The 13,702-nt window shown below is 41.5% G+C and overlaps 1 protein-coding gene across 6 annotated transcripts in view; it reads right to left on the bottom strand.

Annotated features, from left to right (window-relative positions):
• Positions 1-9,391, bottom strand: part of sobpa (sine oculis binding protein homolog (Drosophila) a) — a 48,701-nt gene extending 39,310 nt beyond the window's left edge. For 2 of the 6 annotated variants that reach the window (XM_067420791.1, XM_067420793.1), the window contains exon 1: positions 8,357-9,391. In XM_067420791.1, the coding sequence (XP_067276892.1) occupies positions 8,357-8,452 (96 nt within the window). In that variant the 5' untranslated portion in view covers positions 8,453-9,391. The remainder of the gene's footprint in view (positions 1-8,356) is intronic. The other 4 variants (XM_067420789.1, XM_067420790.1, XM_067420792.1 and 1 more) reach the window with 2 other exon arrangements.
• Positions 9,392-13,702: the final 4,311 nt, after the last annotated feature.

Here is a 13,702-nt window from a genome sequence, read left to right as displayed (position 1 = left end):
GGTTCTGGACAATTAATTGTTTGAAAATAACTAAATAATAAACTAATAAACTATGAATTCATTGCCATAATAAGTACACACGTAAAATATTTATTTAAAATATTTAATTGATTGCTATAATGGGAGCAAAAACATGTTCTGAATTATATACTTATATAAGCAGTTATAGCTTCAGTTATATACTACTAATACATGAAACATATGCTTTGTAAGACATTAAAGACTATTTTAACACAATTTAAACAGCAAAAATCAAAACGCGATTGTGTAAGAATTGTAATCAGGCTCTGAACAGATTACCTATTAAAATTTCTTTCAGCCAATAGAATCGCTCTTGGGGTCCTTGCGGACACGATTTCACAGGGGGACAGGATTTTTCATGACACCGCCTCTTACCATAATGGGGAGATGCAAGCTGAATGGGCGCTCTTCTCCACATGGGAGAGCAACAAGACCACGCCCCTATTTTGCGGGACGTCATTCCTGAAGGAAGTGCAGGGCTGTAGTCCAAACCGGCCGTTCGCTGTAGGCTTTGAAAGGGAACTTCTGTTAAATAAAATATCTCGCTTGGCATTGAACTTTGAGCTTTATAATTTTACAGGTATTATTTATGTATAATTTAACTAAATTTTGAAAGATGGAATCGCCAAGAACGGAACCTTTAATTCTAAAGAATTATAATAAAAAAGAAATAAAAATAAGTTTAAATGTAAATGCAATTCAAATATATTTATTTTACTGTCATCTCACCCATAGATCTGAATTTAATTAATTAGCATCAAACAAACAATATAACCCTTATTCTCAGTGAATAAAGATGACTTATTAAATGAAGACATTGAAAAAAATGATTGCATAACCACCAAATTGGTGGCTCTGTGCACTAAATAGGTTATGTAAATCATCATTTAAACAAAAGAAGAAGAAGGAAGTAGAATGGAGCACTCTTTCTTAGGCCCTGTCCCAAATAGCACACTTCATGTGCACTTTCGGTCTTGTGGACTTACAATGGCTATTGCGTGCTCATGTCCGTTAAGTCCACAAAACCGTAGGTCAGGGCTGTCCAAACTCGGTCCTGGAGGGCCGCTGTCCTGCAGAGTTTAGCTCCAACTTGCCGCAAAACACACCTGTTAGAAGTATGCCTAGAAAGACCATGATTAGCTGTTTCAGGTGTGTTTAATTGGGGTTGGAGCTAAACTCTGCAGGACAGTGGCCGTCCAAGAGCAGGATTGGACATCCCTGCCGGAGGGTGTCCCATTCTTCCTTTAAGTTTAAAGAAGTGTGCTTGTGAGTGCCTCCTTTGCGGCTGCTATGCGCCCTCGATGCGCACTTCAGCTGAGCCCGCAAGTTTGCGAGCTACGCAGAGGACCAGCAGTCAAAGCAGCATTACGTTGTGAAAGTGCGGACTCAGAGAAAGACCATGAGGGTTTAGGGTACCATTTAGGACAGGGCCTTAGCATCTGTTTCCATGGTGAATCATCGATTTGTCGCTCTGTTGAGAATGTCTTGTAAGTTTACCAGGAACATAATCTGAGTTGCCTGAACTTCCTTCCGGACGCATTTTTGGAACCAGCATACCTCAAGTAAGCAAGGTTTGGGTTAATCAACCGAGAGTTCAAGGTGTACTTGACGGTAAGTTAACCTTGCTTTCTGGAATACACCCCTGCTTGGCATGGAGAACACACCTCCGTAACATGAGAATTAACTTCACTGGTTCTTGAGGAAGCTCAAACATGCGTGCAGCGTAACACATGAGAATGAACCTCATTGGTTCTTGCACGTCAAGCGAACATGCTTGAGCTCACGTTTGAGGTAAGTTGAATAAAAGCCTAAATTAAATCTGTCCATCAAATAAAGCGACCGTGTCTCTTCAGAAAATGTTTGACAAAATCGCTCAACTTAGATTAGTTCAGGACTGCAACAACTAATCAATGAAATCGATAAAAATCATCGACAATTATTCTCATTTTTGGTTAGTCGGGTCTGCCCTCTGTGCAAGGAAAACTTCCACCAGTCACGTCAAATTACAGCACTGAATAACGCGTTTCTATGGACAAAATGTGCATCTTAAAATAGTGGAGTGAAAACCGAGTGAGCTGCTGCTGGAAAGGTACATGATCCAAGCGCCCAAAACATGACAATTCTTTATTTTAAACTTCAAGCTAAAACATTAAATGCAATGTGCTTTGACTTATCTGTAAATGTAATTCACACAAGTATTTGCATTTTGCATGATAGCGTGTCCTGAAGCTTCAAACTTCACTTAAAGAGTCAAACAGATAGAAAGCCGTAGAGAGGCAGACAATTAATATTCAGCGCAAAAACACATTTAGCTGAAATATCTGCTGTTGAATGCCAAATTTAGTTTTAAAAGTCAAAATGTAATTCAAGAGTATAGTACTGTAAAGTGATACCAGCCTGTAATTGAATACAAATGAAAGACATTCCTTATAGCATATTTACAGGATAAGGAAATTACAGTAACAGGTTACTGTGTGTGTGTGTGTGTGTGTGTGTGTGTGTGTGTGTGTGTGTGTGTGTGTGTGTGTGTGTGTGTGTGTGTGTGTGTGTGTGTGTGTGTGTGTGTGTGTGTGTTGTGGTGTGTTGTTTTTATTTAATATCATTTGTATGTAGGGATTTAAACTCTCCTTTTGCTTAGTAACTTTTTGGCACATATAGCACAGATATATACCCTATGGCCTATACCCTTACGAAAATTAACCATGGTTTTATTATAGTAAAACTATGGTTAATTTTTGGATACATTCACTATGTATATTTTCATTGCATTTGGCTGACATGTTTGTCTGAAGGGCAGTATAAGGCAGGATGTGGAATAGTGTGTTTTGTCAAAAAAAAGTTTTAATCCGATTAATCTGAAAAATAATCGGGCCAACTAATCGATTATCAAAATAATCTTTATCTATAGCCCCACATCAAAGTGTCAGTGGAGGAACAGAACTCTCTCAGATTTAATCAAAAAGATCTTCATTTGTGTTCTGAAGATGAACGGGTCTTATGGGTTTGACGGTGAAATTTAATTTTTGGGTGAACTATCCTTTTAAAAGAATAGAGAGAGAGAGAGAGAGAGAGAGAGAAATACATTTCTAGACAAACCAAACATTTAAACACTCTTAAAAATTGAGAAAAAGCTATTAAAGTGACACAATAAAAAGGTTAATGCTAAGCTATTCTATCCTTTGAATCTGGAATGTGTTTTCAATCATCCAATCCAATTGCATAGACAAATCTATGCGTGCACATGTGACCAATACAAAACGAATGTTTCGAAAATGTTGTTACAAAGCACAGAGGAAAACTGACAGTTTAAAACGTCCTTATGTGCAGCATTGCTGTGTGTTTGTCTTTTTTTGTAAAGTGCTGCAGATCAGCATGAATTCTGTCAAATGTTCTGGGTTCTGCACTAAACGTCACTCATACACATAATTGCAATCTGAAATCCCCTGCGCTCCTCCCCTCTGAAGGCCGCCCAGTAATTACACACGCTCTGATAAAACCAAAAAATCTCTATGAAAAAGAAAAAAGAGATAAGAGAGAGAAAAACAGACCACTGTATTTGCTCCCCTATTGAGACAAAATCAAATCGGACATGTTTGGAGAGAACTCTTTTCACGGCAGACTGAAACATCAGCGAGAAAAGTTACAAGATACGAAGCAGCAAATCTCATTCCCTCTCTGCCGCCTTCCCTCTCTGTTTGCCGTGATTGTGACGGCGGGGGGAATCGGACACCCTGCGCGCAGTAACGAGAGTAGGTCACTGTACACCATGATAAAATTCCCTCCTCCCTTCACCAACTTTCCTTCTGACCAACCTCTCTTTCCCAGTCTTACTCTCTCTCTCTCTCCTCTCCTCCCAACCCACACTTTTCCATTCCCTTCTTGCTTTTTTCTCTTGTCCCTCTCTCATACTGAATATCACTTTCTTTCTCTCCCTCTCTCTCTCTCTCTCTCTCTCTCTCTCTCTCTCTCTCTCTCTCTCTCTCTCTCTCTCTCTCTCTCTCTCTCTCTCTCTCTCTCTCTCTCTCTCTCTCTCTCTCTCTCTCTCTCTCTCTCTCTCTCTCTCTCTCTCTCTCTCTCTCTCTCTCTCGTTCTCCCCCACCACTATGCTCTGCTTTCATTTCCATCTACCTTCCTTGATATTCGATCCGGCCTGTATTCTCAGCTTTCAGTTTTTACAGCTTAGGCTGCCTATTGCTGTGTACATTCCTTTCTCTTCTCCCTCTCTCTCTCTCTCTCTCTCTCTCTTTCTCTCATCCCCCTCTCCATCGGGGCAATCACCAGCACGGGGCTTATTTTACCATGCTGCACATGAAAGCAGACGGAGATGAAGGCAACCCTGTCAGACGCCTCTTCTCTGTATCTCTCTCGGAGGTATAATCCTCCACAAGGCCACAGTCTTCCGTATCTCTCTTGTTCTTTCCGTTTGCCATTTTTCTTTTGTCTCATTTCTTGGAAGTAAGAGAAATTAAACAAAGAATTGTTTTAAACAGCACCAAAGCGAGGGACTCCTCATAGGCAGGGTGTGTGTGTGTGTGTGTGTGTGTGTGTGTGTGTGTGTTGGTGGAAATCTGATACGTGAGAGGGAGAAATTCATAATGCTCAGGTCTCAAGTTCTCACTGAGGCAATAAGAGAGAAGTGCAGAGTAAAACGCAGATTATATTTGTACACACACGCTCTTTAACTGTTACAGTATGCTTTCTTTGTGCATGTCACGAGTTATTGACATAGGCCGTCAAATAGGAAGTGGCTTTGAGAAAACAGAGGAGTGAACACTTTTCCTCCACCTTTAAAGAACAAGCAACCAGACTTCCTAGAGCTCAAAGTGGAACTCAATGAGTTTTGGGAAAGGAAAAGGACAAAAAAGTGCATTTTGATAATACAGATGGGATGGAATTATTCAGCCTCGCTGCGATTTCCGCCACCTGTTCGCGCATGTATCTCAAACCCCTCGAACAGACCCTTGCTCTAAACCCTCCTCTGGTTACTCTACACCGCATATCGAATTTAGCTTTGATTCCACAGAACCTGATCTGTGTGTCTGTTGACGCAAATGTTTGGGGAAAAGTTTTGTTTTGTCTCCATGGCTTTGCTGTTTCCTGTTTTTCATGTTACACGGGGCGTGACACACGCACATTGTTCATCTGTGCTGTTTGCATATGCATGGGACCACCGGCCTCAGCTTTGGCGGTGTCTCTGTGGTCTATCTGCAGTAAATATATGGGGTATCTGCATGGGGTATCTAGGGCACCTGCATGTGTCTGGTGAAGATGAATAGGATGTTGCTCCACGGATGAAACCACGTACTCTGAATGACGGAATACCAAAAGTAGGCCTAATTATTTAAGAAATAAGAAAAATCTATATGGGAAATATATCCCATGTCTGAGTAGTTGATACATGTAGAGCATTTTTATAAGGTACCGAAAAAAGGTACAAAAGCTTTAAGAGCGCAACCCGTTTCAAAATGTACAACTTTGTACCTTATTTACCCCCTAAATAGTGCCTAAATAGTACATATTAGTAAGGGTACCACCACAGTAACAACTTTTGTACCATTTTTTTCTGTGAGTGTATGATCTTATAAGTTATCTTTAAGGCAAAAATATGTACATTTTTTAACTAAAACTCTAACAGAACAGAAAAAGAGAATGTTTAAATGATGCAAGTGGCCTGACATCACAAGCACTAGTTTATGACATCATCATTACGTACTCTTCATTTTGCGGAGTCCTTTCAGAGAGATCACAGGGTGAGAAGTGTGTTTCAGGATAGCTGAGGGAATCATGGGTAAAAAAAAAGTCTGTCAATTATTTGAGAACTTCCTATGTTGATGACGCATACACTAATGACAGAACTGATAGGCTCTCAGACTTTATTTGTTTTAAATGTGAGTATATACAGAAACACAAAGATCAGACTCAGCTGGTTTGCTGTAAAATGTGCATGTTTGTGTATTACTAAAGAAGGTAGTACTTGATCACCGGCTATGTTTTATCCATGTTATATTATGGCTATATTCATCCCAGGTGAATTGCTGACAACTGTTGTATGCTGAATATCCTCAGAAACTATTTGTCAACTCTCTGTCTAAATCAAGGCAGAGATCAGCTTTATCCACAGCCCTGTGGTCAAAATGACAACTCTACGGATGAAATGACAGATTTGTGCCTGACTTGTACACACAACACCGCTGACAATGGCCAACACTCACCACAGACCTTTGGAGATGCGCATAGAACACAAAATAAAGACTAAACACCGTGTTACCGTGTTATTTGAAGAAACTGTGAATTGTGCACTATGATTGCAGACAAGGGCAGCGCATAAGATAACAAAATCAGTCTTTGAGTTCTAAATGAAAGAAAGTCGCTTTTCTTACAGCATCTGTCCATCTGCTGAACTCTTACCCAAAGGGGTATATTACAGCTTGAGTTGAGTTTCATCCTCAAGCTCTAAGCTGACAGAATGCTAAATCAGTGTATATATAGTCACTTTTAATACAATATCATGGAATGTAAAGGACATAATGGAAGAAAAGCAAAACAATATTTCAATGGAAGATTTGAGCAGCAAGATATTTGTTCCAATTCCTTGCTGTCAAAAACAGATTTTACAAAAATTGATTCCTTATTAAAGCAAAGGTCAGCATTGTGAAAGACAATTCAAACTCGTTACATATTATTTATGTAACATCAAATTTACACAGATCAAATATGTGACTATTTTCCCCCCAAAATTAATTACAAATGCAATTTATGCAGATAAAACACACTTTTATGATGAGCAGTTTTCGATTTCTGAATCTAAATTAATTTTGACAATCATAAACCTTAAGTGGTGTAATTGTCAGAAGAAAAAGGAAAAATGTGTTAATAAAAGTTTGAAAAAAAATATATTTCAATCTTTTTAATTATTAGTATTAAAGCAGTAAGTGCAGCATGTATGCAGCGGTTTTGTTTTCATTTGACATAACCGAAATTATATCAGGGGTTCAAGACCCTCAAGCCCCCAATAATTTACACCTCACAGCTCGAGAATAAGTCCGTTTCTGCAAGGGCAGCATTGCTGTGTGTGTATGTGTATGTGTATGTGTATGTGTATGTGAGAGAGAGAGAGAGAGAGAGAGAGAGAGAGAGAGAGAGAGAGAGAGAGAGAGAGAGAGAGAGAGAGAGAGAGAGAGAGAGAGAGAGAGAGAGAGAGAGTAAACGCACGCGGGGAGATGCACGCTTATATCTCCGCTATAGGTCGATCAATATCTGTCAAATTTAGAGCCCCGGCGGACCGGTGAGCCTCGCGCAGGTTCCGTCAAATAATCACTGACAAGAAAGAAAGCGAACGGAGCCAAATTACTAAAGCCACACACGCGTTTACAGTGGCCTACACATGATCAGATTAATAATAATAATGAAATGCGTCCCACGATGCTATCAGAATGAAGCTGGATCTGATAAAGCGCACGGATAAATTCTGGCGTTTCCAAAACATAGGCTGCATGGCAGCTGATGCAAACGCTTCAGACAATGAGCACCACACAACCAGGAGACAAAGCGCCTGTGTGCGCCTTCAAAACATACACACGGCTCTTCTCAGACAGAACAAAAAAAGTAAACGAGTCTCCTTGACCATGAATACACGAAACCATAATTGCATATAGCAAATTACCTCCAAAAAGCCGTTCGAAATGTGCATTTGTCACGAGCAGACAGCGCTCAGTCAGTGTTGATGCACAGATGCACATCTGGAGTGACCGGCGCTTCCCATCAGAACAGCTGGACAGATGCACCCTTCCAACATGCTTTCCGTTTTATTATTGAGTTTTCTGTTCTGGTGTTTCTGTGTTGTTTAGCAGAGTGATAGTAACACGCTAGTAGTAGTAGTAACGCAGCAGTTTGACGCGGAGACTGACGCACTGGATTTTCCGTCAACTACAGTGGAGCCAACAAGGGGATTTCACTCATGGCATCTCGTGATGTGACTGGGAACATTTTATTTTTGACGTGCAAATGATTTAGAAACTCATACAAATGCGTGTTAAAATAAAACCCACAATTCAATAAAAACAAAATAGATCTCAAGCAGTGGAAAGCGAGTAGTCTGGAAGGTGCGTGAATTAAGCTCAAATAGAAACGGGAGGAAAATAATGCCGACCTGTTCTGCAACCCCAAAAAAAAAAAAAAAATCAAAGTTAGCTGATTAACCCCAAACACACAGCGCTTGAATGAATCGGTTCTCTATATTCAGTCCGAGGGCGGAGCGGCGGTGCGCTCAACGCATCCAAAAATGACATGCCTTTATGGGCGCCAGTGAGAGAGAGAGCGCGCACGCACAACCTACCTTCATCTCTGCGTTAATTTCCCTCTTCACGGGGTGAGCTGGCTTTCTGCTCCTCTTGTTTTCCGGAGGTCTTCCCTCTTTCTCCATCTCAGCCATGTTTTCTTTAAATCTCTGTCAATATTTGGGGGTAAAACCCCGCGGGCGCACGGCACGGAGCGAGGCGGGGCCGTTTCAGAGTTGCGGAGTGGCAGCGAATGGCAGGCGCGCGAGAAGCCCTAGTGAAGTTGATGCTGCTGCTGCTGCTGGTACTGCTGCTGCTGCTGCTGTTGCGGGCTCACCGTGCCCGGTCGAGTCAGCCATCTTCTGCCTGCTATTTCTCAGCGGTCTGAGCGCGAGCAGGATCGAGCCCTCTCAGAAAGCCAACCAAGAGGTTGAGAAAAAAAGAGCGAGCCAGACAGGGGGAGGGGCCTCCACCGTAACTCTATACGGCCACGCTGATCCCGGGAAGGCTATTTCCTCCCCAATTTTCCACAGATCGGTTTTCACTCAGGACTCCACGCGTGGCGGAGGTTGTCGCGCGATAGGAGTGAATAGGTGCCGTTGTCTGATGTGTTATCATTCACCCCGCGCGCGTTATCAGCGCTCCGCAGGGGGTGCTTGATATTGTCGTGCGAGACAATTAATGGAAATGAAACAGTCAAGGGGTCCTAATCATTTCCTTTTAATTAAACATCCTTGCACGGGAGGAATTGTCATATAATGGGTGTTGGTGTTTATTAGACAGATATCTGCAGGTAATTAAAACCCACACTGGAGGTGCGTGTGATAAGAAAAATATATTTTACAAGGGCCAAACAAATGTGTTACAAGGAAAAGAGTGAGATATATGCCCGTGATATATGACACTGTGACACAACATTTTAAAATTTCACTCACACAAGTATCAGATCTTTACTGAAGCTTGGAATAAGTGAACAAAAGTTCTAAGAATCAGACATTTTAATTTTTTCATGAATTCCTGAATTCCAAAGGTAAAAAAATGAGCAAACATGGCACAAAAATATGAATTTGCAAAAAGTAGAAACATGGAACAAACATGTTTTAGTATTAATCAGTAGGCCTATTAAACTGTTAATAATACTGTTATATTTAGTATAAGTATTAAACAGGTGAATTTGCAGCAATATATATATATATATATATATATATATATATATATATATAGACAAAACTTTTAATGCTAATAAAAAATATATGTGAAGTGTTTTATTTTTATTTTGCTATTCTGCATGATCGCATGTGAGTTGCATTTTATTGTGTGTTTGACCTTATTTTTCACCTGTTGTCATGCAACCTTATCAGAACTGACCTGTGACCCTTTTTGGCAGGCGTCTTAAAGTGCACACAGGTCCACCTGATGTAACAAACAAATCACACACTCTTCTCCGATTCCGTGAGGAACATGCCTAAAACTTTGGACAGAAAGAGTTAATGGACTGTAAAGATGGAGATGAAAGTCAGAATTGATATTTTTTTGTTTGTGTTTATCTAAAAATACACCACTCCCTGTTTCCCTCCTTCTGGATTTATGTACCTCCAGCCAACTGATGAATTCGCTCTCATGCATGGCACACATATCGGTGGCACGAGACCTCCTCTCTCTTCTGGATCGGACCAGAGGCCGTCGTCCTTGAGAGCGTATCGACGTCCCGTCCCAGATCACTAGCAGATGCGCTAGGGCCTGAATGAGTGCATTGTTTAGCACACACAGCTCTGGCAGCCCCTGCCGAACACTAGCCCATGATAAACAGTTACATTCTAGCAGGGATACTGTTACCCCTCTTGATACTAGAGGAGGTGCTTCAGCCCGTTTCTCTAACAGGCCAAACTGTGTTTTCTCCAGCGTAGATTGGCTTTCACTCCGATTCGATTCCATAGCTCTTAGCCTTGTGTATCAAGTGCAGAGGAATATGGTTTGTAAACACAAGCAAGGCCCTAATATGCAATGACAAATAAGATTAGAGGATGGAATTCACGTCTCTTGGGAAACGCCTGGTGGAAAAAGTGTGGTCATGAGACAACATCAGCCTTTTTTGTTCTCATTGTAATCCCTGCTTGTTTATATTGTGTGTGCATTGTGTCCACTCAAGTGTGTGTGAGAGAATGCGTGTGTTAGTGTGTCTCCATTTCAAAAAGATACTTATGGGATTTCTACAAGAGGGAAGTATTACAAAAGGAATTAAAAGTAGATGTAAAACAGCTGGATAACGAATCCGTCACTGGTTTGTGAAAAATAAACATTCGGTTTACAATCACTGGGACAGATGAAGCTTTGAAAAATGCAACATTCTCTTCGAGATGCCTGTGTATAACAGTCTCATCTGCCATAGCATCATATCTTTTTTTCACTACACAGCACAGCTGAATTCCTCCCTTCGGCACCTTATATTATCTTTAAATGGGACTCAGAACACCCACGGGGTCTATGCAAAATACAGTTCTCCATTGAAACACACTTCGGCCATCAGATGAGGGTCAACTAATTCTAAAAAAACGTCTCTTTGAAAAGCCTGCAAGTGGGTTTGCAGTGCATATTGCTTTCAGTTGTTTAATAACGAGACAATTTTCATTTTACCTGGGATTTTATGCTTCTTTAAATTAGTCACTCTTATAAATGTAAGAAATTCTGTTGTCCATGTTAAGCATGCACCTTGCATTAACATTTTTTTCCCACAAATCCCTCTTGACAACAGCTTGCTGTCTTGGTTAAGCCAACCGCAGTTGCTTTGTGAAGTTTCGGTTTGATTAAATTACTTCATGGAGCACAACAGACCTCTTAATTATGTGATGATTACAGTGTTAATTTGTTAATTAATCATAAGTGACATCAAATGAAAGAATGACTAAGATGAGATCGAAGAGACAAATGAAACCGTGAGAAAACACTGTACTGCAGCAAATAAAGAACGACAGGTGAATTGAATGTGGATACCCAAAAAGCAGAGCTCTACTGCAGGAATCATGAAGCAGATGTTTGGTTATTTAGGTGTTAGTGTAAGTGCCATAAGAAAGACTGAGTGGAGGGTTTTTAGATCCACCAGGTTGCTTCAGCCTATAGATATCGAAAACTCAGAGACATCATAGAGTGGGTGTGGTGTGGAATGATCGGGAAACTCTATAGAAGCCTGAAAAGAAGGACAGATTCATTGATCCACTGTTAAGAAATTCAAAATGTTTATAAGTGCCATTATATCAGTAATGATCTACCAGAGTTACCAGAGTCTTAACTTCTGGGACAGTTTTCTGTAAAATAGCCTAGTGGGGAATCTGAGATTCATGTGCCATGTGTTGTTGATTAAAGTAATGCAACCTAGTCTTAAACAGAAGGTCGAATTTATTGAATTTCAAAGCAAGAGGAGTGCAGAGAGACCCTTAATTTCTTTTCTTTCTGTCAGTCTCTCTCTATGCCCAAAGCAGTATGTGCAAATGCTCCTGCTTTTAAAAGTGTCTCTCTAAATATTCTCAATGTTCTTTTTTCATGTCTACAACATTAGGGGGTGTGTGATTGTAGTTAATATTTTCAGAAAATTGCCCGTTTGATCCCTGCAATAAGCAATTTGCATTACACTCTTAATCTCAGGTTACTCAGGGGGTCCAAATACAGTATACACCAATAAATATTTATATATAGTTATGCTAAATGGCACTTAATGTAAAAATATAGAAAAATTGGCATAAATACACCGCAAAAACAAATAAATAAAGGGAACACTTAATCATCACAAAATAACACCAAGTCAATTAAACTGGTAGGGAGGAGAGCTGGACAGGGACGTAGAAGGGCAACAACCCAGCAGCAGGACCAGTATCTGCTCTTTTGTGCGAGGACCAACAGTAGAAGCACTGCCAGAGCCCTACAAAATTACCTCCAGCAGTCTGGTGTGGATGTTTCTGACCAAACTGTCAGAAACAGACTTCATGAGCATGGTATAAGGGCCCGACGTCCTCATCTGGGACCTGTGCTAACAGCTCAGGACTGTGCAGCTCGATTGGCATTTGCCAGAGAACACCAGAATTCAAGTCCATCATTGCCACCCCGTTCACTTCACAGGCAAAAGCAGGTTCACACTGAGCACATGTGTGACAGATGTAAAAGACTCTGGAGATGCTGTTAGGAACGTTATGCTGTGTGCAACATCATCCAGCATGACCAGTTTGGTGGTGGGTCAGTAATGGTTTGAGGAGGAAAATCCTTGGAGGGTCATACAGATCTCCACATGCTAACTAATGTTTCCCTTACTGCTGTTAGGTATAAACATGAACTCCTCAGAACCATTGTCAGACCATATGCTGGTGCAGTGAGCCCTGGGTTCCTCCCTGTGCATGATAAAGCCCATCCTCATGTGGCTAGAGCAGTGGATTTCAAACCTGCCCTGGAGGCACCCCAGCCCTGCACATTTTGTGTGTCTCCCTCATTTATCACACCTGATTCAACTCATCAACTTCTAAGTAGAGACTGCAAGAACAAAATTTGGTGTGTCTGATAAGGGAGACAAAATTGGGTGTGTCTGATAAGGGAGAAAATGTGCAGGGCTGGGGTGCCTCCATGACAGGTTTGAAAACCACTGGGCGAGAGTGTGTATTTAGTTTTTAGATGATGAAGGCACTGATGCCATTGACTGGCCCTCATAGTTACAAACAGAGGTGACACAGAGAACTGGAGACGGTGGTAAACAGAGTTTATTGAACACAACCAGTAACCAGCAGAAGAGGTGAGTAATTGCAGGTTGAATCTAAGGGAAATGGCACACTGGTAATACTGTACATCTTGTTGCAGGAGTTCAGGAGATCGGGACACTGAAGCGATGGGGCGATGGAGACAGGGAGCCAGGAGACGAAGAGACACTCGGGAGACAAAGAGATCAGGTAAGTAACTCAGGTGAGTCCGTAGAAGCAAGCAGTAGTGTGAGCATGTGCAACCAAGACCGCACAGTGACTGAGTGAATGCGTGGAGGCGGTGATTGCAGTGCTGATGATGTGCAGGTGCATGCAATCAGTATCCTGATGATTGTGATCGTTGTGTCTAGGAGAAGGTAGAGCCTGGCGTGCTTGTAACATTAACCACCACCCCCACCACCCTCCACGGCCATCTCCTGAGGCCCGAAGACCCAGACGCCGTGGTGGTCTACCTCTACCATGAGGCACCGGTCAATCTAGACGAGAGAAGTGGAAGGTCTTAAGTAGGTTCGGATCTAGGATGTCGTGTCTGGGTACCCATGATCGCTCTTCAGGGCTGTATCCTTCCCAGTCCACAAGATATTGGAGCTGATCACCACAACGGCGGGAGTCTAAGATCTCCTGGACCTGGTATGCTGTGCTGTCTTCTAGCAGAAGCGGAGGAGGGGG

The sequence above is a fragment of the Pseudorasbora parva genome, chromosome 17 (genome assembly GCF_024679245.1).
Source record: "Pseudorasbora parva isolate DD20220531a chromosome 17, ASM2467924v1, whole genome shotgun sequence".
Classification (NCBI taxonomy): Eukaryota; Metazoa; Chordata; class Actinopteri; order Cypriniformes; family Gobionidae; genus Pseudorasbora; species Pseudorasbora parva.
Note: the sequence above shows the minus strand (reverse complement) of the source record. Positions and strands in the feature narration are given on the sequence as shown.